Genomic DNA, 23981 nt, shown 5'->3' with positions numbered 1-23981 from the left:
ACATTTCTTTGCTCTTCTTCGGACGGTGAGCAAGCACCGTGTGTAGAATGCCGTTGCCGCCGTCTCCAGACATGGGGGCTCGTATACAGTACACGGCGTAGGCTGTTTCTCTACGACGAGAGCAGACGCCGAACTCTAGATGTGAAAATCGGTTCGTTCGATGTCTATCCCTGCCCACCTATGACCTTTTCCTTTGGATCGCAGTCGAGTCTAACAGAGATCGCGAGGATTGCATGCGCCTAGAAGGAGTATAGGTTGGCCAAGGGGAGGGGGTTTCGACGGAACGGTTACGTTGAGATTAGCGTGACGTAAGCAGACGCCACGACTGCCTGAGCTCGGGATTATCTTTCTGTCAGCAGCGTGTGAGTGGTCGGCCGCGTTGGCCATCACCGATCGACATGTCACCCCCCGTATTGGTGAGCTCGTCTCGAAGAAGATGAATAACGATACCTCGCTGGCAGTATATCTGCGTGAACGAACAAGCTTCAATGGCGATGATGTAAAGAAAAAAAAAGTTTAAATTATGATCCAACTCGACGGATATGCCAGAGTGATGGTTGTTTGTCTTCAAATATTCTTTTGGCGATTCCTCGAGATGTTCGTGGGGAGGACGGCGCCATCGCGATCGTGAGGGAGTAGGAGAAGGGGGAGGGTTCCAATAGCGACGAGGGCCACACTCCACACTCTTTCTGCAGCGCGATGCCATCTGCGCACACTCTACAGGGCTCCGTGGTTGTTTTGGAACAGCATGGAATCAAGATCGCACATCTCTCTTCATCGATACTTTTCTTTTCGATGCTTTTCGTTTCTTTTGATTCCGTCGTCGGCTGCCGTTGTGTATACCATGGTGCACGTGACGTAATTGCAATTTGCAACAGATGGCAGAGGGTGATGGAGGACAGGAGATTGAAATCTGCCGGGCCCTCGGATCCAAAGGATAGGTAAGATGAGGGTTCCCTGGGCCTAGGTGCGTCCATCTGGCTAGTTCCTTCCCTACAGAGCTGGCTAGTGAGATGAGCCACGCCCGGAACATTCTAAAAGCACTCCCCTTGTGACCAGACATGGCGGATGGGAAGAACGCACGCACATTTCTACCGACGCAACAGTAAAGTAGCCAGCACATGTACTTGCACTCGCAGACCAGTCACCCCCCCCCCCCCCCCCCTCTCCGATTGACTCTCGATCCCGAGAACCCTTCCAGGACCTGGAGATCAGACCAAGCAGCTTTCGAGCTGGTGTGGGGCCGCTCCTGCCACCTGTGCGCGTATGGAGCTGGCCAGACCTCACGAAACGTTTCGCAACCCAGAACTTCACGTCCCGTCCCAGCCCTTTTGCCCTTTTGCCCTGTTGCCCACCCCGTCAGACGCCAGAACGGATTCTACCATTCTCGATTCCGAAGGCTTGAGGCCCGTCCACCGTGGATGTCATGGTGCCCTCGGCCATACACCCCTCCCGTCACTCTCCTACGGGATGGATGGTGGACCCTCATCGCTACGAATTCAGGGCTTTTACTTCCACGGTCTCCCTCGTGCAACATGAGTCTTTGACCCAACAGACCTACTTCGATCGACCCCCATATTGGATTGATTGATTTTGTTCCAAGCCAAAGAGGGAGTGGAGACCCTTTCCCATTTCATCCCGTCCACCAAACCTGTCCCTCCTGGCCTCCTTCCAACACTTTTCGCCTCCTCAAGTCGATATTTCAGAACAAGACGACGGCAACGAGTTTGCCAATTACGCTCTGCGCGTTTTCCACTCGACATATCGAAATTCGCTCTGTCGGAACGTTACCCACACATAATATCGCCCAAAGCATCCCCATCACTCCGCCTGAAACCCAACCGACCTCTCAAGCCCGGTCGTCACCAGATTGTCGCCTCGTCGCCTCGTCGCCTCTCCCGCTTCTACGGGGCCTATTGGGCCCTCGTCCACTTCGAGAGCCCGTCTATCGTCTCGTTTGACTACCACCGACTGGGGTTCTTGTTGCCTGCTGTTCGACCCGGTACTGCTTAACAGGACGATTCTGCTCTCTCTCATTTGACCTCCGCTCACACTCTGACGGCTGTGTCGAAGTTCGTACTGAACCCCGCCGCCACAAAACGTCCTAGCAGCAATCCTTACCTTTCTACGCAGCGAGACGAATACAACGATTTCCCTATTGCCTAGGACTGGACCTGCCGCGGAAACCGTTTCCTACGTCACACTCATCTTGCTCTAGTCGCGACGCAACTCGGAAGTCGCCTTCGCGTTGATTCTAATTGTTGTCAATCAACGACAAAACCATCCCCCGGCCGCTCGAAACGCCACTGTGCCGAGCACACAGCTTCATCTTCACCACCTGAACCTTGCACCCTAATTCTGCGCCGCATCTTCGGTTATTGTAAGTGCTACCCTCTCACAGTGCCAGTTTGTTATGGAGGCTGCCGTCATACCTTCTCACTCATCGATCGATCGATCGATGCTTCAGCCAATCATAATCAATTTCCACAATTGTCCTTACAGTCTTTCACTTGGTCTATATTCAACGTCCCAAATTTGGATTCAATCTTGGATTGTAATGAGCTGTTCCTCCAACACTAACACGTCCATCCTACGCAGCTACATCTCCATCTACTTGAAGGTGGAAAACAACAACATAACGGCGAACTATACGAGATTCAGAACTCCACCAACTCCATGGCGCGCTCCTCGTTGCTCGCATAGCAACTCCAGTACTGATTCCAACCCTCATGGTTTGGGCAGACAACGTCTTGATGCCGCCATTATGTCCGACGCTCAGCACATTTCGCATGGTACGCAGCCGCCGACGTCGCCGAAAGGCCACCCGCTACCGCGTCGGTCGTCTCCCGAGCAATCGATAACCCTTCGCAACCATCGTTTAGCTCAAGAGGCGAGCACAAGGGCCGCATCTATGCGTGCTGCCCCAGAAATTAGTTCGGGGTCGTCATCACCACGCAGGCAGTCGTCCGGTGAGAGCCACAACACTGGACCCAGTGACCCCAAGAAATGGTTCGATCAGAACAACGAGAACCCTACTGCCTCGTATTCTCACGGAATGGATGGTGAGGCAGTGTGAACTCGCATTTCTTTGTGCGCATATGCTAATCATGTTCTCAGTTGACACCCCCTTCTTTCAAAAAATGAGCGAGTCTTCAAACGAAGATAACCCGCAACAGACTAGTTACCCTACACATTTAGTGCCTCCCATGCCCGGCAACTTCAAGCCGAGTGCAACGCACAGCAGCAGTGCCGATGATTATCGGAGTGTCATCGATGATCTGACCATCGAGATCAAGAGGCTCAAGGATGAACTGAAGCGATACAAGCAGAAGGGACCCGAGATGATGAAGCGAGACAAGTTATTTGAGATCAAGGTACATGGTCTTCCGAAACGAAAGAAGAGAGAGTTGGAGAGCACCCTTCGCGACTTTGCGTCCGGACTGGAGAGTAAATCTCCTAGTGCTGAAACTTCGTCGGCGAGGCAGAAGTCGAGGCACATGGCCCGATTAGAGTCCGGGTCCGGATCCGCTTCCAAGCATGCATCCTCATCATCAGGCTCTCAATCGAGGCCTGTCGATTCTGCTTACGCATCCATGTCGATTGGCGCCAACTCTTCAGGAACTTCTCTTGCACGGCCGTCGATCAGTTCAAGAGCCAAATCATCTGACCAGAAAGTGGAGAACTACCTCAAAGATATCCCTGAGGGCCTGTATCCACGCCACATGGTTTTGACGGAAAAAGACAAGAAAAAGCTGATTGTTCGTCGGCTGGAGCAAATTTTCACGGGCAGGATCGGTGGCCGGAACTTGACTCAGAACCAGCCAAAATCTTCTGCGAACATTGCTTCCTATGCCCCTATCATGGTGGAGCCAGCTACCGGACATACAACCACGAACCACGGACCATCCAACGTGCCCATGGGCTTTCACGAGCCCTCCCGGGAAGCACGTATCCTGACATCCGAAGGAAATAAAGAATTGGCAAAAGACTACGGATCCATGTCCCATTCGAACGAAGACCAACCTGACTCCGGAGGCAACTCCGCGGTCAATGACACATCGCCTCTAGACCCGATAGTCCCCGATCAACGACCCACTCGACCGCTCGATCTTGATCCGGACCGGAAACAAAACCCGTCCGCGAACATGGACTACATCCGTCATCTCGGCCTGGCCCCGCCTCATTTAACAGGCCTCGCGACATACGAGGATGTATCTCCGGACGCTGATGGCTGGGTTTATTTAAACCTGCTCTGCAACATGGCCCAGCTGCACATGCTCAATGTCGCGCCAGACTACATTCGCAGCGCCGTTTCCGAGAGGAGCACGAAGTTTCAGCTATCGCCTGACGGTCGCAAAATTCGATGGCGGGGAGGAACCGAAGGGACGAAGTTCAGTAGCGACAGCTCAGGGGACACCTCTCAGACCAGCCCTTCGGAAGGATCCGATCCGGACGCGGAGACCGGGCACACGAACAAGCGCAAACGCCGGCATGCATCCAAGAGCGGATTGTCCTCCGCAGGCCAGAACCCATCGGACCACCTGGGATCGGGATTGAAAGTTTCGTCCATTGACAGTTTCCACTACCAACCGCTCTTTGTTCACCATTCGTCCTCTGGCGAGCAAACTTCCCAAGATGATACGAGCTCTTCATTCGGTGCCGGCGATGACAGTAACAAAGGAGAGTCGCGATGGGGAAATAGTGGTTCAGGATCGGCTCGGCGGAAGAGGCGCCGCCTTGATGGTGCCATCATCTACTATAGCGGTGCCCCCTTCTGCATGGATCTATCTGGTGACCCTGGAGACACGTCTCCGTCATACTTAAATTCTACAGGTCAGGATGAACGGACGTCTAGCGCAGACTCTTCGAGGCCAGCACCATGCCGCACGGAATCCGGATCAGCGCTCCCTTACCGGCCCTTGACCGACGGCGAAAAAGCTCCAAGCTCGGCAGTTGTGACGGAAGCAGGTTCTGTTGACAGCGAGATGGACATTGAGGCCGACTTTCCATGGTCCAACGTTTCTCAAGACGTTGCTCGTAGCAAGATGGACGCATGCGGGTTGGGTGGCGTCATCCCTGACGATCATTTCATGGTTGTCGCTATCACGAAGAGACCCAAGACAGACATGTTACCGCCAGTCTCGTCCAAGGTCGATCCCAAAAACGTTACTAGGATCGTCAACAGGATCACATCTCCATTGGGATCTTCGTCGCAGGCCGAGCTTCGCAACACCGAGTTCAAAGGGCGCTCACCCATCAGTATCGAGTACACGTCCAGAGCCATCAGAAAGCTGAATCCTACACCTTTGCCTCCCCCAGGCATGTATTTCTCCTTCGATAGCGACACTTCCGAGACTTCGGACGAATATGACTCGGAGTTTGACGCCCTACCCAGAGCACCGGTTGGGAGTCGGCCTTACCCGACCACATTTGATAACCAATACCCCGATAATGTCGAGATGTCCAGTGGTGATGAGGAGGATGTTGAGCCGGATGACGGAGATGAGCCGCTGGGCAAGTCAAGCGAGGAGAGCAGCGAGGAAGTTACGATTCCTATCCTCCCTCGCGAGATTCGGCGCACCAGTAGCAGCAGCGCTGTCGCCGCCGCCGGAACGGCTAGAGGTCGCAGCAAGAGCTTGAGTGCCGAGCTCCCTGGCGCTTCGGGCAGTTCGGTCGCCACCGCTGGTGGTGCCGAGAGCGGCTATAGCAGTGGCTGTGAGGAGAGTGGTTGAGTTTGAAGAGATGGGTGCGAAAAGGAGATTATGTGGACAGCGATTGAATTTCGAGGCAGTTTTTTGTTGGACAGGGTACAATGTGCATTGCAAGGCGCTCGGCTTTCCTTCATCATCAGGGATGAATTTGCACAAGAGATATCCCCAAGGTTGGACCACACCAGTGTTTTGCTGTCAGGCTGCGAGCTTCGTAACGGGAAATTGGGTATTTGTCTCACTTTTCACAGTGGGATCCCAAAGAAGTGTCGAGAAAAGAACACAAAAGGTATCAAGGGCGAAGGGTCGTAGATATCTACTACGAGGCGTTTTAGTTAGCGAGGCATTTTGGAAGCGATCAATGATACCCATTTCCTCAATAAAATGTCTTGACCCATCGTGCGTCCAGTGACCGGTCTGATCAGATCAGATAGGGCCAAGAGAGGGCCCCCAGCAGTCGTATATCTGTTGAATGAATGCATGGGTGTGTTTAATATTCTCTGACCAGGTTCTGGCAGAAAATGGTAGTGTTACCGCGGTTTTCGAAACAGAGGTCTGAAGCTGGCCTTGTAGGGATATATAAATAACAACTTGGACGTGTGTTGCGGGTTCGTGTTGGCTTTTTGCTCTAATTAGTGTTGGCCAATATTGACTGTCCCACTGATAACCAGGCAAGCTGTCTAGGTAGGCAGATTGTGAGTTGAGTGTAGAGTAGCACGTAGTCAGTGTAACTGACTACAACAGTGGCCCTCAATTGCAACGGCAGTAGGGAAACCACAACAAGACTCCATCATAGGGCAGCATCCATCTTGTGAATGCCGCAGATGTTAGATGTTGCAATGAGAATACTGCGGAGGTTGGCCATTTCGGCGCCCGGTGGGGCTGGTGACGCTCCGGTGTCTGACCGTCCGTCGGTGAGAAGTGGAGCCACGGCCTTAGCCCCATTGCACTCCTGCTGACGTCCTTTCATCATGCCCTGACTCAAGAGACAATTTGCTCTTAAACGCTGTCGGCCTGCTGAAGGTTTTCTCGAGAACAAACAGTACTACACGGAAATTCCTGCCAGCTCTGTTTTATTTTTATTTTATCGCGTTCTGTGCTGGTTGGTGCCATATCGTGAATGCTCGGAGCTAAATGACAAGTTGATCAAAGGCATTTGACAGTTGAAAAAAACACGAGCAGAAAATAACAGAGAATGAAGAAGCCCAACTGGTCACCTCCACGAGGTCTTCATATTACTGATAGCCCAGAGTCATGAATTGTTGCCAAAAGCCGCTTGCCCTATCTGGTACCTCTGAATCCGACATGCGTAAAATAGAAACACCGATAATGATCCGAGTACAAATAGTAAGATTAAGCACAGTCATCAACAACAGCTTCAGTGATTCCTGCAAATACTTAAGAAGTTCAGGGCTATGCTGCTGGGTAGAAAGTAAAGAAGGGTTCCCATAAACATTGTGTCGAGATTGTAAACGATGAGGATATCTCCGTCGTGCCAATCCGAACGTCATCGTTAGAGTTAGACCAAAGCTTTTGTGTATATTGTGCCTGCCAAGATGGAAAAGCTGACTGTGACAGATGTGTCGAAAAAGTATCTGTGAGAGAGCCGCGGGAGGCATCGTGCAAAGAGATGAAAACCCGACTCGAAACAATTAGCCATATCAGTGGGCTCATGACAGAGACTAGACGACAAGACGAGCTGGAAGAGCATATATAATGCTTTGACTTTGTGTTGCAAAGCGAGGCGATCGTCATGGGAAGGGAGAGGATAGTGGCAAGTATGGCTTTGATGAAGTAGGATGTGTATATCTTGGGTCTCCTAAGGACACAGAGAACAGAGTTTGTTCTCCATAAACCGAGCATGCTAAGTAGTTATACCGAATCTGGCACAGCCAGCGGTGTTGGCACTGGACAGGGACTGATCATGAGATTGATATCTGACATCAATCATATTTCAGTGTGAACATTGTATTTTTGGCTAGTTCTCGACTAATTCTACTTTCTTAGCAAAGAATTATTCTCTGTGGACTTGATACCGATGTTCAGGTTCGGATACTGGGAAACTAAATGCCAGTCCAGGATACACAACGCCAGCAACTCAAGCAAACAGGACGGAGACTTGCACATTGACATTTGAAATGAGTTGAAACGAAGAAAAACACACCACTAGTTGTGTAGCACGGGTGCATTTCCCATCTCAGCTTGACTAATGCACCGGAATCTCTATGATATCAATCTTGGTGGCGGTAAGAAAGAACCGGGTTTGCAAATAATGAGAGAATTATATTGTCTGAAACTAGATTGTGCCTGCGGAACCCCTGATGATAATTTTCCACCGAAGTCGTTCTACCTGCCAATATTTCTTTGACTATAAATAATTGCAGCTCCAATGCTATGATAGCTCATGGGCGTTAGGCTCTCTACGTGAGTTGGCTGTTGCCCGTGTATCGCGAACACGCTGCCTCGTAGAAGTTGAAGGACGGACGGCGAGGGGTCTTGTCGTTTGCCCGAACGGGATAGAGAACGACAACGCAGTACATGGCAACCCCATCGACAACGGCTTGGAAGGCCTGACAAGAATCCGAGCAATCACTCTCGGTCGTGATCCACCGGCTGCTGGTTCGACATAGTCATAATAACACCCTTTAGAGGTACCAGCACCGAAGGAGAAATACCCTCAGTTCGTTTGGCTTCATGTCTCAGCCAGCAACCCAACATCGCGAAAAATGCTTCTGCTTCTGCAATAACTATATACACAATGGTTGTTGGTTCTCCGAGGAAGTTACCGCTTATCAGTCGCCCCCCCCCCCCTCCCCGCAACACCACTTCCTTAGACTTTGACTTTGACCTACTCTGTACGTACGAAGCCATTACTGTTCTACGAGCTGGTTTCGTGCTCTATTCGAGGGGTTGTGCGCCACGTGCATCTGCATCTCCTGGTTCATCCAGCCCTGTGGACCCGTTGGTCCCTCCGCTCGGGGTATGTGTTGATCAACCCGATATGACCCTTGGCCACCTACTCCCCCCCTTCGGATGATGATCCAGCTTTTACCGATAGGTGTAAGCACGGGATCGCCAGCGCCGCATTAAAACCTGCCCCACCTAGCGCCGATGAAGTCAACTCCCGTCCGCTTGTAACGGTGCAATTGGATATTGCTGCTGGCTGCCACCGGGCTTTCGTTCACGGTTGGCATAAAGAATTGGGGCAAAGGTGGCCGTGGCGAGGATCAAACTGAAACCCGTGTCAGCCATGCGGGAAGTGAACCTGATAAGAGTAAGTCGAGCACACCCCCCGTTGAGTTAATAAAACGGCTTCACAGCTGTGGCCACGCATAGGGGGCGGGAAGCGTTAGATCAAGTCTGTCGATCTAGACGAGGAGCCGATAGGACAGCAACTTCTGTTGGTGATCATCTTGGCAATGGGCTTCTCAAAGCGAGCCCATCAACACATGCACTGAGGAACATCCTCACGGTTGTCTTGAGCGAATCCATGGACAGTGGACATGTCGTCCCAGTCGTGCCCCTCCGATGCAATGCCGGTTTAGGCCAGCAAAAGCGGGTTAAGCCCTTCGTGGCGAATAAATTTCCAATCAAAGTGTAGTCACGATGTACTCTGACAGCGTAGTGTCATCAAAGCGTGTTCTCATTTTCTATAGGTTGTCTATTATCATCATAAACCCTTTTACCGCATCTCGCCACACGCTCTCAACTTTTCCCTATACCCGCTGCCCAAAGACACTCACTCACAACTCCGCAACCACGCCTATACCCACACCTACACTCAAACGGGAAAAAAAACACCCAGACTCATGCCTTGGTCAATAAGTTGTTGCCGGTCATCTCCTCAGGCTGGGGCAGGCCCATGGCGGCGAGGACGGTAGGGGCGACGTCGCCGAGGACGCCGCCGTCCTTCTTCAGGCTCCAGCCCTCGGGGGCGTTGGCCATGATGAAAGGCACCTTGTTGGTGGTGTGGGAGGTCTTGGGCTTGCCGTCGGGGAACTTCATCTCTTCGGCGTTGCCGTGGTCGGCGGTGATGAAGAGGACGTAGCCCTGCTCCTTGCAGGCGTTGTAGATCTTGCCGATGGCCTTGTCGGTAGCCTCAACACCGACAATGGCGGCCTCGTAGACGCCCGTGTGGCCAACCATGTCGGGGGGCGCAAAGTTGTTCATTACGAAGGGGAACTTTTGCTCGGCTAGGCGCTTGGCGACCTGGTCGGCGACGCCATCGGCCGACATCTCGGGGGCCTTGTCGTAGGTGGCGACGGACTTGTTGGAGGGGACGAGATCCTGCTTCTCGTCACGGGTCTCCAGGGCAAAGACCTTTTCGACACCGCCGTTGAAGAAGAAAGTGACGTGGGCGTACTTCTCCGTCTCGGCGATGTGGACCTGCTCAACGCCCTGCTTGCCGAGCCACTCGGCCAGGACGTTGCCCATGTGCTGGGGCTTGAAGGCGATCTCGAAGGGGTAGTCGACCTTGTACTGGGTCATGGTGACGAGGTTCTTGATCTTGGGGTAGTTGAAGTCGGGGAGCACGGAGCGGTCGACGTCGCCGAGGAGCTGAGTGATCTGGCGGACGCGGTCGGAGCGGTAGTTGAAGAAGAAGACGGTGTCGTCGTCTGCGCCAATGTCAGCAAAGCGCACGCACACAAACGTCCAGGGAGAAACCAGGGAGAGACATACCCTTGATGCGGCCCTCGTCACCGCCGACGATGATAGGGCTCAGGAACTCGTCCTTGTCCTTGTCGCCGCCGCGGGCGTAGCGCTCGCGAACAGTCTTGACGGGGTCGGTGCTCTCCTCGCCCTTGCCGTTGATCATGCCATCGAGGGCAATCTGGACTCTCTCCCATCTCTTGTCACGGTCCATGGCGTAGTAGCGGCCAACGACGGTGGCGATCTCACCGATGCCGATCTCGCCGGCGGTTTTGACGAGCTCCTCCATGTAGTCGGCGCCGGACTTGGGGTCGACGTCGCGACCATCACCGAAGAAGTGGATGAAGACCTTGGGCACACCGAACTGCTTGGCAGCCTTGAGGAGGTTGTAGAGGTGGATCTGCTTGGAGTGCTAGAGGTAGGATATTAGTGTCTGGCATTGCTTTGTGGGAGGGAATCCCCCGCTGGGTCGGGCTAAACTCACGACACCACCGTGGGAGACGAGACCGCAGAGGTGCAGTCTGCCGTTGCCGTTCTTGGCACCCTCAAAGGTCTTCTTGATAACGTCGTTCTCGGGGAGCTTGCCCTCTTTGATAGTCTGGTCGATGCGGACAACGTCCTGCCAGACGACACGGCCGGCGCCAATGTTCAGGTGGCCGACCTCCGAGTTGCCCATCAGGCCCTCGGGCAAGCCGACGGCGAGAGACGAGGCCTCGAGCTCGCAGTATCCGGTCTTGCTCTGAGCGAAGGCGTCCATAACGGGGGTCTCGGCGTTGGTGATGGCGTCGCCATCCTTGGGAGAGTCGGCTCCGGGAACACCCCAGCCGTCAATCACGACTGTAGGAGCGCAAGATCCACAAGATTAGCCAGCCGACCTGGAGATAGAGGATGATGTAGGCAAGGGTGAGGATGTAGTCTGGTTGGGGTTCGGGGTTCCGCTGCTCAGGCGAAGGAACGGCCCCTCCCCCGGGCGTGTCCTGGCTCTGTTGACCGGCCTCGACGAAGACGCCGCCAGCGCCAACATCAACACTAACACCAACACCACTACCACCGCGGGGCTTCGACGAGGGGCTCGGAGGGTCTGGAGGGAGATCTTTGGACGTACTCAGGCAGGCCTTCTGGTCGGTCTTGGCCATGGTGGAATAGGTATTTCTGTTGCTATTTCTTTACAGAAAGGGGTGAATAGGTAGGAAGGAGGGAGAAAGAAAGATTCTAGGGAGATGCGTGATTTTTTCCCCGAGTTTTTTCTAGAGGTGGTGGTGAAGGACTCTGCCGGTTGAGGAGATTTGATTGAATCAGCCAATGTACCTGAGCTTCCGGCCTGGGCTGTTTTATCGGTGTCAGTGTTTGGTGGGGGGGAGATGATGGGGGTTGATGGGCTATGTCATAGTATCGCCGATAATAGAGCCGTGTCATTGCTTGTTGCGCTAACACTGTCTGATGCACTCAAGAGTGGTGTGTTACACCGTGCATTCCATCTTAACACAGTGTGGACTGACCGAACTGCCCCTCTGTTGACTTTCAACAATTTTTAGCTGCCAATGCCTGCCCTGCCAATCGCTGTCGCGCTAAAACGCCCGTGAAGCTCTTCCGAACACGCAAATTGTCTCGGCGGAGCTTCCTCCCCTGCGCCCTGGTTTCCAAGTTTCCACCTGATTTGAGCCTGCATCTCCGACAAGCGCACCGCAACGTATCGGACCTGCCCGAACTTCACCTCAATTGACTTTCTTAATTCCTTTTTCGGACGCCTCGTCTCCTCAACCAACAGCAGCACCGACTTCCCGCACGTCCCGCGAGGCTGAAGAACGACCCGAACGACGTCTTTTCGGAAGACCACAGACCGTACCTCGTCCTCCACTCATCGCGCAACACTCTGCCTCCTTTTGTCGAGAAGCTTCCTCCCGAGTCTGAAGCTCCCGCGCTCCATCTGCATCCATTTTGAAGCTTCTGAAACCTCCCAAAATGCCGCCTCATCCCCTCGAGCTTCCATCCACCCTTTCGCCCGACGCCCTCGACACCCTCACCGAGCTGACGGGCATCCTTACCCGCCTGCGCGCCGCCATCCAGACCTCGGGCTCCGTCGGCGGCATTACCGGCGCCACCCCGGCCGGCACCGGCGCCGGCGCGACACCCAACCCACTCGGCAGCGCTAGCCCTAACGCCCCTCTGTCTCTCAAGGACGTGCCGGCCCAGACCGACGCGTTGAAGCACAAGCTCCAGCGCGCCCGCACACAGATGCGCCAGCTGCCGGATATGGACCGCTCCATCAGCGAGCAAGAAGAGGAGATCAGCCAGCTTGAGGAGCGCATCAGGATGCAGCGTGAGGTGTTAGAACGGCTGAGAGAGCTGGGCGTCCAGTTCGGGCACGAGGAGGGCGGCACGGGCGACAAGATGGAGACGGAGTGATGGACAGTGGTTGATGAGGAGCGTTGTTGTTTCAGAATTGCGAGGGAAGAGAAAGAGAGAGAGAGAGAGAGAGAGGGTGTGGGGGCGAAGTGTGCTTTTCTTTGTGTGCCGGATTACTCTTACATGATACCCAAAATGCGACGACGGCGATGTTCAATTCCAAACGAATTAGGACGCTGGTTTTTGCTTGGTTTGTGCGCTTCATGATGCATTGTTCCTTTTTTGACAAAACTGCCCCGCCTCCCGAACTCCGTACAGACATTCAAACAAAGGGAGACAGCCGTCGTCGACGACACCAGACTTGTCTATAAACACCACCTCACTGCTTCTGGACACCCACGGCCTTGAGGATATCTTGCAGGTCCTTGCCGCGCTCCCCCGGCACAACTTTAGTCCAGATCTCTTCCGCCAGCCTCTGCTCTTCCGGCAGCACGCCCCAGTTCGGACTAGGCTCCGACTTGAGCCACTTGAAATCGTCGACCTGGTCCCACTGGTTCTTGACAGGGTCCTCCGGGGTGTCCTGCACGATTAAGTCAGCACCTGCGTAGCGGTATGTCCAGGTTTCCGTCTTCTTACAAAGCTGGCCGGCAGCGGCGCGAAGCGCATGTTCGAGCAGTCCTCGATGATGGGATGGCTTGAGCAGTGCAGGTAGATGTCGACGTTTCTGCACTCGTGGATGCGCACCTGCCGCGCCGAGACGACGATGATGCTGTCCGAGACGCCGGTTATATGCGCCGGCCCAGCGACGTTGCCGGCAACGATCAGGCTCCGCTCGATGTTCTTGAGCGCCAGGTTCGCGAACGAGGTGGTGCCGGACAGCGCCAGGGACATGTCGACGACGCAGCCCTTCAGGTCCGTCAGGCGGCCGGACGACGTCGCCCTCGATGCTGACGAGGGCAAAATGATGTGCAGGCCCTCCTGGCCGAAGATGGCGATGTCCTTGGCGGTGGAAAAGCTGGGCTTGCGCACCTTGGTGGCGCTCGGGCGCGCCATCTCCTCGTTGTAGTTCTTGGAGAAGGACGGCAGATCGCCAAGGTCGTCGTCGTTCTCGGTCGACAGGTCCGCGGCGACGACGGGCCCGCCGCGGGACGCGGGCAAGGGGTCGGCGAGGGAGCTCCCGACGAGGAGGCGCGGGTCGTTCTTAGGAGCAGCCAGGTCGCTGGTCGCTGCGCTGGCACCCCGCGGCTTGAACTGGAAGCGCGAACGAGGGGCGAGTTTCGTCGTCGTCTCGTTCAGCTTGTCTGTGAGAGCTTTGACGGCCTGGCGAAGGGGAGGGGGTTAGTTGGAAGACGGCGGTGTTGACGGCCCAGAAGGGAGGCTCATCCGCTCACCTGGGCATAGTTGCGCAAGTCGTACGAGGGAACATAGTCGGAGGCGTCGGCGACCTCGTTGGAGAGGTTCGAAATGCCGGCTAGGACGTGGTCAATGGCATCTTGCCTCTCACCGCCAACCTGAGCCACGGAACCGATGCCGTTGATTTGTTCCTGGAGAACTGTTGCAGGGAAGAAGGAAGGGATTGATTAGTTGTATGATCAATCGAAGGACTAGGGCCTTTTATTCTCATGGGCGACGTACTGGCAACCTCGTCCTGGAAGTGGCGGTAAAACTTTTCTTTGGGGTCCTGCATCTTGGTTACTGGAAATGGTCCTCCTCCTACGGCAAATTGCTGAAGTACTTCAGGCGCCATGTCGGTGACGGTGTGGTATATAAAAGAGGATTGTATGTGTCTTATATACGAAGTACGTGACGAAATAAGCAACAAAGCTTGGGGCTTGTGTTTCAAAAAGATCAAGAGACGAAAGAGAACAGGCCTACCTGGCGTAGGTAGACAGGCACGTTCGTGTTTTGTGAATGGTGTAAGTAAAGTTGTGGTATCCTCACAAGGGGAAGAAAAGTGGCGCGTCGTCAGGCGGTCCTTTTAAGAAACCAGAAGTCGAGGGAATGCAAAAACCACGCGACTCTCCTTTCTGTTGGCTGCTCGTGGCTGACAGACCGACGGGTTGGCCGGTATGGTGCAGTGACGTCGCTACGTAACGGCGGAGGGGGACCGGGGAGGGCAAGATACAGAGGGAGGCGCTGGAGGCTGCAGCAAGCACATGTGTGAGTGTGAGCGGTCGTCCCAAGGAAACCGAGTGATAGTGGGACAGCAGAAAAGTGTAAAAGCCGCTTGGTGTCTGATGTCTGGCGGCGCGAAACCAGAGTGCTGAATGGGAGTGGGATGATGATCACGGCCCCGCGGTGTTTCTGGTTCTTTGGCGCTGCAGGGTTGGGCAGGGCGGGTCCAGCGTCCAAGGAGACTTGAACCATTCCCGGTCGGGTTCTCTCTTCAGTGTGCCAGTGGGGCTCAATACGGAAGTATGGGGCCCGTACCGGCACAAATTATGGGACGCTTTCCCCGCCGTTCTCCGCTATTCCCAGCTGAGCCGTGTGGGCCGTCTTGATTGACTCTTCAGCTTCCACCGAACTTGCATTCTCCCCCTTCCTGCCGCCCGATCTTGTCGTCGCGCAAGGGTGGCCGCATGTCGTCACACGACAACGACAACAGCGGCATCGACGGCATTACTTGTAAATCAAAACGGCTCATCGAACCACATCCACAGAAACTCAAACCCAGTCCGAGTGGGGGTGGACTTGCTTGCGTGCATGCTTGCTTGGGCAATCGGTGGACGAAGATGGACGCCTTCCCCGCACCAGTCGCTGTACAGACCCTGGATCGACAGACGGAGATGCGGCAACAAGTCTGAGGGAACCCGGGCCAGGTCTGACGTCGTTTGTATGGAGAACCACCAAGTCCGCCAAGTTGGAGGTCTTACCGACCGCCCGCCCAAACTTGAAGGTCTTGAGGTGAAGCAATTGTATGGGAGATGCCGCGCTGGGGAGTACGAACACCAACAGCTGCACCCCCAGCTTAACACGACAAACATGGACTTGCAGTGCAAGACCACGTCGACAAGAGACATAAACCCGCCTAGCATCGTTGCACTGTGTCAAGTAGCAATGGCTGTCAACAGGTCAAGTCTCGGAGGCAATGGCATTGGTTCACATTGAGCTGTCTACTACGCAAGCCCAGCTCTCCCGCGCTACGTCTGCCATTTAGAGTTCCGGAGTGCATGCGAGCCCGGCTTGACATCGTCATCAACGCTCATGCATCCAACGTCCCGCCCGCGTTAGACAAGAAGAGGCAGGCTACGCCGTGCTCGTACAGACGCAACTTGGGACGCGACGAAGCACGTGGATGACCTGCGGAACGAGTGCACAGAGAAAGAACAAAACCAATGCGTGGAACCTCTAGAACCTTGCTCCATCGTGAACTTTTCCGTTCTATTCTGGTGATACGAGCAACACGTACATCTCACAGGACATAGCACACACAACCAGCAAATGCAAACAGTTTGCGAAGAAGAACCAGCCAGCTTTCAATTCGGATGTGCTAAACTCAAGGGGGTATCCAAATCATTGTACCAGGAGCAAGCGCTAGAATGTAGAAGGTAAATCAGGCAGGACAAACAGCATCCGTCAAGCGATCCAGCGCCAGACCACTGGCGAGCGAGAGGAGTCGAGTCTTATGGTAAGCACCCAGCGCTCACTGCTCATCCTCGCTGTCGGCTTCGAAATCCATCTCCGTCTCCGCCCCAGCTCGGCCTTGAGATCGTGGAGCTTTCTCTCGGCCTCATCTTGCTGACGTCCCACGTCCGCAATCCACTTCTGCAACTCGGCAATGGACATCTGCGCCTGCCGTTGCTGCGCCTGGCGCCGCCTCTCTTCGGCATCGATCTGGCGCTGCTGCCTCTGGCACTCGACCTCCATCTTCTGCAGTTGCCACGCGCGCTCTGCGGCTTCTCTATGGCGCTGGTGCTGCTGGCATCTGTCTTCACCGATGCTGCGTAGCCATTTCAAGGTGTGGTGCTTCCGCTTCTTCTCCTCGGCGGGGGATTGTCTCTCGCGGGGGTCCCATTGCTTCTCATAGTCGACCCTGGGCGCCTGCGGGCGGTTCAGATCGCGGAGCTGCCTCCAGTTGCCCGGCACGAGGTTATTTTCAATGGTGTCGAGCCACTGCTTCTGGAGGGCGCGGTGCTCGAGTGACATGTGGCACCGTGTCCCCTCGGGGATGGCGTCGCCTACAAGGATGTTGCCCTCTGGGGTGGTCAGGACGATGCCGAGGACACCCGAACGAGGTTTTTTGGTGACCGGGTGATGTGTAAACTTGGCCGCGGCATGAGATAGTGCGTGCGCCGCCCTGGACGCGCCCTTCTCGACGGCTGCTTGGCATGCCTGACGAGAGGTGGACGAGGGGGCCTGAATGCTCATTGTGCAACGTCTCTTGTGGGCATCTACGAGCATGGCTGCGACGGAGAGCACGAGGGTATTGGTGAGATGAGAGGAGGGTTGTGTTCTTCGTGTTGAGGAGAGTCGTAAGAGAGTATGAAGCAGAATAGTATGCTGTGAGGATAGTAAAGCAGGCTTTTTTTGGTGGTTTCTTTACAAGCGGTGTGCGCAGACAGCGAGAGTGTGAATGGGTAGAAAAATGATGATGAAATAGAAATGAGCATTTCACCAGAAAACCTCTTCTTCTTATATCTTCTGGAGATCCCTCAAGGTGACTCCCACGGGAACCGAGAAACAAAAAACCATGGGACGACCGGGATTTGACCCCGTATGTCACAGGACAGAAATGGGTTTGATTGTTGGCGGAACCATGGTTCAGTTGAGGTTATTTCCATCGTGAACTCTGCTCGCGGTTGTCAATAGGGGGTTTTGGAAAAGAACAAAGTTCATTCCGTGATACGCCACTAAAAGCCATGAAGGACTCCTGGGCACCATTCATCGTTATATCGTATATTCTTGGTTGAGCTTAGAGTCTTCAGCCAACGGTGTCGGCATCAGCTTGGGATTGTCGAAACAGAGTTGAGACGCTGTGTAGTCGCCTTGGAGCGAACGGTTGGTTGGACGATGCTGCAATTCAATTAATCGTATCACCTGGCTCTATTACCTTCTCAACCTTCGAATTTCTGGGCGTGGGTAACGCTGATGCAAATGGCACCCACTCTCACTTTCCATTTGGTTATCACGGGAAACATGCCCCAAATTAGACTTCGGAGATAGTCTTGAATGACAATTTCTCAGGAATAGAATACACAGTGTTCATAGTGTAATGCGTGACGTGGACCGTGGGGTTCGGCCTCCTGTTTCTCTCGCAGACTCCTCACCCAACGGTGGCCGACAGACACCATCTTCTACAGCTTGGAAACTGCATTCTCAAGTCGCCCGGAAGGCAGTAGATCCATTTGGTAATAACAGAAACGAAGGAACTCTTCACGCTCGGATATCAGATTGCATCCATCTCCCCTGCTCAACACCCTTACCCCATCCGTCCTAAGCCGAAGTGCACCGGAAGCCTTTGAGGCCGTTCACTGTTGTCTCCTCACACTTGATCTCCTTAGTCGAGGTGAAGACGACGCTCGCGCTGCCATTTGTCGAGGCCTCGTAGTCGACACTGGTAGGGATGCGTGTCAGCAAGGCTGGTCATTTGATAGAGATTATCCTTCCCTCTCTCGGGCCTCCGCCTCGAGCTGATATTTGATCCCTTGGGGCCCTCCCAAGGAAGATGATCATGGGGAGTTGTCGAACGGGCGTGGTTTGCGGGTTTGCCTTACGTGGTATTGAAGCTGAGCGGTCCGTTGACGCCGATGCCGAGGCCGATAGTCATCGTTTTCTCGGTGATGGTGAACCCACCGCCGAGGCCGAAGGATTCGGAGCCAGATTGCAGACCACCTGTGGGCACCACGTCAGCCAGCTGTTTCATCAATGTTTGCCAGTCCTCTCTTTCGAACTGGATCTTTTCCCTTCCTTGCCTCATGACCGCCGACCCAACACTCCTCCCATCTCACGGCTCAGACGACACGGTGACAAGACTGGCACAAACGGGGGGAACCCACCTCCGTAGCTCTCTCCCTCAGCCCAGTTGATACCGCACCCGACCCCGACACCGCCGAACGGCTCCAGCGTCCCCGCTGCGCTAACCGCACCCGTCCCGGACGTTGCCGAGACGTTCTTGTTTAGGGCCGTGATATCGACTGCCGCGGCGGCGAGGCCGGCAAGGCTGAGGAGTGTCAAGGCCGAGCGGGACATAATGCCCTTCTTGATGTTATTCTTCTTCCTTTTCCTTTTCCTTTCCTCCTTTTACGCGTCTGTCCGCCGTGCGATCCCGGGCTACGAGGGGCGGACCGTCGTGGGATATCTCTCCTTGGATGCGCGAGGCTGTTGTGTTCGAGGAGACGGCGCGGTTGGAACGATGGACTGAGGTGAGTTTTTAACCCATAAGCCCTTCTGCAGTAAGGTCGCGGCGGAGACTTGAGTATATATATATATATACATACATCCTAACGTCCCACGCCCACAATGGAAAGGGGGCGGAGCCGCAATGGAAGCTCCCCAAACTCTATAACGGGTCGAATAACACTGTGTCATTGGCGGGCCTACCGCAAGCAGAAACAACCCTGCTCGACACACGCGTCTGCTCCGGCTTCCCCTGGAGACTGAGAAGGGGGGCTCTGGAGAGAGGAACAGCAAGGGGCTCCCTTCGTCGTTTCGTCTGGAAGAGGGCCGATTTTAATCTATTTCACAAAGTCTAAATTCGTGACGAACCTGGTCCCTGCGGTGCGCGCGTGAGCCCGTACCCATCATTTCTGACGCAAGCCCGGTCAACTGGGTTCGTCGGAACGGCTGTTAACGCTTGGTCTTGTTAGACTTGGAACTCTTGTAAGCCTCCCCATCCTGACAGGGTATGTGAAAACAACTTTGGACACGGCAGAGGTTCCCAACTTCATAGGACGTAGCCGGGTCGAGACTCTGAATCAAAACCCCCGTTGGAGCGCGGGAAACCCGCCTAGTTGATGTGCGAGTCAGTCTACAAATTCCACCACCAAAGGTACCGTTGGTACGAGACCCGATAGTTGGTTATCCTTTCACTCAAACAGCTTTCGGTTGGCGGTAGATCGCTAGAGGATGATACGCTTCGCTTAAGTTTATTTCTCAACGATCGTTTACACTGCATTCCTTAAAATGGTTCTGACGTCAAGCCAGTTTGTACAAATAGACGATGACCAACCCCCAGGACGTTTGTGATCATGAAACATATCCGACAGTCATTCCGGCCGTTCCTGTCGTTCACCTATTCATCTAGCAGTCGGTCGTCCAGCGAACCTCCTTTCGTCGTTGTCGTACCTATCTAATGCTTTCTAAAAAATGTTGAGTTTTGTCATTGATCCCGTCATTTCCTGTTTCGCATGTCCCGTTTCTCGTAAAGCCCTTTCGTCTCGTTTGTCTAATGTTCACGCACCAGACCGTTCTCGCCTGGCTCCCTAATGCCATAAGATTGAAGGCCTCTACCCACAAGGGGAAGAACTGTCTTGTCTACCCAAGCATGTTGCCTGCGTAAAGGCGAAGAAGAAGAAAAAATAGAAGAAAGAAACCATACACAATGAAATGAAGACAGCAACCAGACCGCTCCACGCAGGAACTACTCGCCACATATGACAGTATGGCTGCGCAGGCCGGTCCCTTCGGCCTCGACCATCTCCAAGAACCGAGAACACGGCGGCAACCTCACCTGCGTCAGGTGAGAACTGGCCGGCCACGCCCGTATCGAGTCGTAGAACTCGAGGCGAGGCGACGACGAAGCGGCGTGCAGCCCGCGCAGGCTCTGCCGGCAGGTCTTAGACTTGAGCAAGGCGATGCGCGGGGGCGTCAGGCTCAGTTGCCGGACCGGCTCCGAGTGCTGACGTCGGCGTCGGACCTGTGCCGGCGGGGACTGAGGCTGTTCCGACACCAGCTGGAGCTTGGGCGGGAGTAATTCTGTCGGCGTCCCGGGCGGAGACGAGGTGGAGGATGCCGAGTTGCGGTCACCGGAGACTCCGGACATGGGCGCGGAGGACAACATCTCTGAGTCGCCGGCGAGCCGCAGAGACACATGCCGACAGCCGGGAGAGTGTTCGTGGCCATGCCGGAAGGGTCCCGGGCCCCGAGAGCCGGGGTACTCGTCCGCCTCGCGCCTGACTATGGCGGCGGCCGCGCGCGCTTGCATCCTTCTCTTCCGCGCACACTCGGAGTTGAGGGAGCCCATCAGTTTCTCCAGAACCTTCCACGGGAAGATGACCGTGCCCGCTTCCCAAGCCCTGCCGGCACCGAGCTCGGCGGAGAAGAAGCTCGTCCATGCGCGGGCATTAGAACACGGGTCGCCGAGGATCATGCCGTCACCGGAAGTACGCATGCGCAGCATCAATTCGGACCGCTCCCGTTTCGAAAACGGCTGGTACGACATGGACGAAGCGTTCACCATGTGTTGCAACAAAGCCATGGCCTCGGAAGCCTTGAAAAACTCGGCGAAGGGCCCACCTAGCGGGAGGGATGTCTGCCGATAGCAGGTGATGTTGGGCTGTCTCGACTGTGTTGAGCTACCTGCCGTCAATATGAGGGTGACGGCGCGATTGTTGCGGGTAAGAGCAACGGAGTAGTTCTGATGTGGCGAGGCCGTCTCTCGAGATTGGTTTTTGGGTAGATTGTCTCCATTGTCTCCTGGACGAGACATTGAGTCATGATGACGGTGTTGCTTGGGATTGTCGTGGCTAATGGTTGGTGTTGATTCAGTGCCGACGCGATACTGGCTTTCCGAGTAAAAGCTTTGGAGACTACAGCTGTCCGAGTGAGAACGCAAGTGAGGATGGCTGTTTCGAACCGGCGTCAGGGGCTGTACGAGCGGCTCCGACGAGAAGTATGAATCGGAATTGGTGGGAGGCGTCTCCGGCCCGAAAGATGACGTCCGCGTTCTCGCATCCGAAGGAGTGTCGTGTCGCAGCTCGGGGGTCCGATCCAAACGGAAGTGCTGCAGGTCCGGCGAGTACCTTGACACCTCATCGGGAGATGTCCGGGGTGACGACCTTACGTATCCGGTTGGCGGCCGGAAACCAAAGACCGAATTGAGCTTGCTGACAGTTTGGGCCGTGGAGTCGTCGACGTCCCAGGGCGACGCCGGTGATCGAAACGACTCTGTTGATGGCCACTTGGCGTGGGATACTGGCCCTTCGACGATTCTGCGCGGCATAGAGGAATACATGGGAAAAGAAGACATGATGAACAGCAGCAAAGCAGACGAAAAGAAGAAGCGCTTTGCTTTTTTGGAACGCAGCACAACCGTAGGAAAAGAGAGGGGGCTTTCCTTTGCTCACTTACTAGCAGGCCGTTCATATATACGGGAAACTTTCTCCGCGATGGGAAGTACACCAAACAACAGGGTGCGAAGGGGGAGCGGTCAGCCAACTCGACACGCACCAAGACATGTGTCTTGAACCTCCCCGCGCAGCCAATCCCTCTCGGGCCAACATGCCAAGGGTAGTAGTATGTTTTCTTCTCCATGCTCACATGCAACACACAACAACTCTGAGGGTCGTTGGTAGGGTTATCCTCGTCGATGGCATGGGATGAGGTCAAAGGGCCCCACCTGACCGGGCATCTGGGAGACACAACACCATCATTTCTTGTAAGTGTGCGCAAGTGTCTCCCACAGCCTCGACGACCGGGAGGCATGCGGCCTCCCTGCATGCCTCCCGAAGTGATCGTCTTTCTGCTTATGCGAGAAAGCAAAGTGAACTCCAATCAGGGGGCCCGGGAGTCACTTCCGTATGTCGCTTGCCGGTTCAGAGCCTCGTGTCAACCGGCCGAAATTGTGGCATTGCCGATTGATCGCATGCGTCGCTGCCCGAGGGAGAAATGATGACGGCAAAAAGCAATGCTTGTCCCAAGGGGTCTGTGAGTGGGCGGCTGCTCGCATGCGCATGAGAGTGGCTTCGTGTTTGCTGTATGAAGCATCATCCCCCCCCCTCTCCCCCAACATCTGTATGTTGGAACGAAACAAGCCAAGCCCAGCCGAGAAGGAGGGGACAGCAGTAACGACAGCAACAGAAACAACAAAAACAACCCGACAAGACGCGAGGTGCATGCCACGGTGGCAGCCCACCGTTGTTCTTCTGGCGTGAAGTTGTTTGTCGTTGGAATTCCTCGCCTAAGCCGCCCAAGGAAAAGGTCGGAATGGGTCTCGGGAAGTTGACGTCTGGAAGAGAGACCAAGCTCTCTCCGGCATCTGCTCACCGCTGTATGGAAAGGAACTATCCGACTATGTGACATGGCGTGAGTGTCATGGAAGAAGCAAAGAGGGAAAAGCAAGTTGTCTTGTCCAAGCGCGGCCGTATGAGACTTTCAGAGACACGGACAAGACAGGCGGCGAGGGCGAATCAGAGCCGTGGTAGATTGGTATCCGCAAGGGGCATGCTGTGTTGAAAGACGGCAAAATCATTGTGGTTGGTGGACGGGGTTTGGCAGCGTAGCGGGGTGGCCATTTCGTTGACGTGGTCGGGCCGTGTTACACAGATTGATTGCAGTAGATTCCTGGATGTCGCAGTCAGTCGTGGCAGACTCAGACAGAATCTAATGGCGACGAGACAGGAGACAGGCACACAGGGACGGACGCAATGCAAAGACGCGGAATGTCATGCGACGCAACACGCAGGAGACTGGGGGGAGGAGGGCAATTGACGGTTGGCGGGACAGGGTTCGTTTGTTCTTGCGCTGCAGCTGAAAAGCCCCGAGAGGTTGAAGCGAGGTGCGGGTGGATGCTGAGTTGTGGTTGTGGGTGTGGATGTTGGTGAGGATTATGTAATGGTTCGGACAGTGGCTTCTGCAAGAGTCCAGCCACACAATTCATCTGGGTGGGGCGGTTCCCTGTCCACACGACACGAAGAAAGAGCCACGAAGCATGCATGGAAGGCGAGGAAAGAGTTGCTGACGACGGGTGGCTTCTTCTTGCCCGATTCGGTTCTTTGTACAAATACCTAGGTACCTAGGATAATGTTAGGTGCCTATGTACTCTTGAGGTCTACCTGATATTGATTGACATTAGTCTGACATCGACTTGTCGTGGTTATGGACATGTCAAGAGCATTGTCAACAAGTGCGCCCTTGTAACGACATGGACGACAACTGACATGGACGTCGATCCACATCCGTGTGCTGCCTGGACATTCAACACTTGGCGCGCATCCAACGCCTCGGCCAACAGCCAACAGCCAACAGCCCAGAGACTAGAGTTTCCTAGGCTCTGTCAAGTAACCGAAGAACAGGTAATCGGATACTCACATTGACTCGCCCGACCATAAAGAGCCACGG

At 54.7% G+C, this 23981-nt stretch overlaps 8 protein-coding genes across 8 annotated transcripts; 2 read left to right on the top strand and 6 right to left on the bottom strand.

The window, feature by feature from the left end:
- Positions 1–210: 210 nt before the first annotated feature.
- On the bottom strand, positions 211–706 carry CH63R_01361 (uncharacterized protein; the record flags this gene model as incomplete). Its single annotated transcript, XM_018296336.1, has 2 exons — positions 211–345; positions 446–706. The coding sequence occupies 2 exons, from the start codon at positions 704–706 to the stop codon at positions 211–213; spliced, it is 396 nt and encodes a 131-aa protein (XP_018164698.1).
- Positions 707–2764: 2058 nt separating this feature from the next.
- Positions 2765–5732, top strand: CH63R_01360 (Frequency clock protein; the record flags this gene model as incomplete). Its single annotated transcript, XM_018296335.1, has 2 exons — positions 2765–3062; positions 3118–5732. 2 exons carry the CDS (start codon positions 2765–2767, stop codon positions 5730–5732), a joined length of 2913 nt encoding a protein of 970 aa, XP_018164697.1.
- A 3783-nt stretch (positions 5733–9515) lies between these two features.
- CH63R_01359 (2,3-bisphosphoglycerate-independent phosphoglycerate mutase) lies at positions 9516–11494 on the bottom strand (the record flags this gene model as incomplete). The annotated part of the gene is made up of 5 exons (XM_018296334.1): positions 9516–10324; positions 10389–10770; positions 10843–11151; positions 11234–11439; positions 11464–11494. 5 exons carry the CDS (start codon positions 11492–11494, stop codon positions 9516–9518), a joined length of 1737 nt encoding a protein of 578 aa, XP_018164696.1.
- Positions 11495–12320: 826 nt separating this feature from the next.
- On the top strand, positions 12321–12764 carry CH63R_01358 (Microtubule-associated protein; the record flags this gene model as incomplete). Its single annotated transcript, XM_018296333.1, has 1 exon — positions 12321–12764. The coding sequence occupies one exon, from the start codon at positions 12321–12323 to the stop codon at positions 12762–12764; it is 444 nt and encodes a 147-aa protein (XP_018164695.1).
- A 319-nt stretch (positions 12765–13083) lies between these two features.
- On the bottom strand, positions 13084–14451 carry CH63R_01357 (Tubulin binding cofactor C; the record flags this gene model as incomplete). The annotated part of the gene is made up of 4 exons (XM_018296332.1): positions 13084–13284; positions 13341–14024; positions 14096–14256; positions 14340–14451. The coding sequence occupies 4 exons, from the start codon at positions 14449–14451 to the stop codon at positions 13084–13086; spliced, it is 1158 nt and encodes a 385-aa protein (XP_018164694.1).
- A 1829-nt stretch (positions 14452–16280) lies between these two features.
- On the bottom strand, positions 16281–17105 carry CH63R_01356 (uncharacterized protein; the record flags this gene model as incomplete). Its single annotated transcript, XM_018296331.1, has 1 exon — positions 16281–17105. The coding sequence occupies one exon, from the start codon at positions 17103–17105 to the stop codon at positions 16281–16283; it is 825 nt and encodes a 274-aa protein (XP_018164693.1).
- Positions 17106–18137: 1032 nt separating this feature from the next.
- On the bottom strand, positions 18138–18893 carry CH63R_01355 (uncharacterized protein; the record flags this gene model as incomplete). Its single annotated transcript, XM_018296330.1, has 3 exons — positions 18138–18258; positions 18419–18536; positions 18701–18893. 3 exons carry the CDS (start codon positions 18891–18893, stop codon positions 18138–18140), a joined length of 432 nt encoding a protein of 143 aa, XP_018164692.1.
- Positions 18894–20283: 1390 nt separating this feature from the next.
- Positions 20284–21891, bottom strand: CH63R_01354 (uncharacterized protein; the record flags this gene model as incomplete). The annotated part of the gene is made up of 2 exons (XM_018296329.1): positions 20284–21279; positions 21706–21891. 2 exons carry the CDS (start codon positions 21889–21891, stop codon positions 20284–20286), a joined length of 1182 nt encoding a protein of 393 aa, XP_018164691.1.
- Between the last annotated feature and the right edge of the window lie 2090 nt (positions 21892–23981).

The sequence above is a fragment of the Colletotrichum higginsianum genome, chromosome 1 (genome assembly GCF_001672515.1).
Source record: "Colletotrichum higginsianum IMI 349063 chromosome 1, whole genome shotgun sequence".
NCBI classification, from domain to species: Eukaryota; Fungi; Ascomycota; class Sordariomycetes; order Glomerellales; family Glomerellaceae; genus Colletotrichum; species Colletotrichum higginsianum.
The sequence above is the reverse complement of the archived record's forward strand: the minus strand, read 5'-3'. Positions and strand labels throughout refer to the sequence as shown.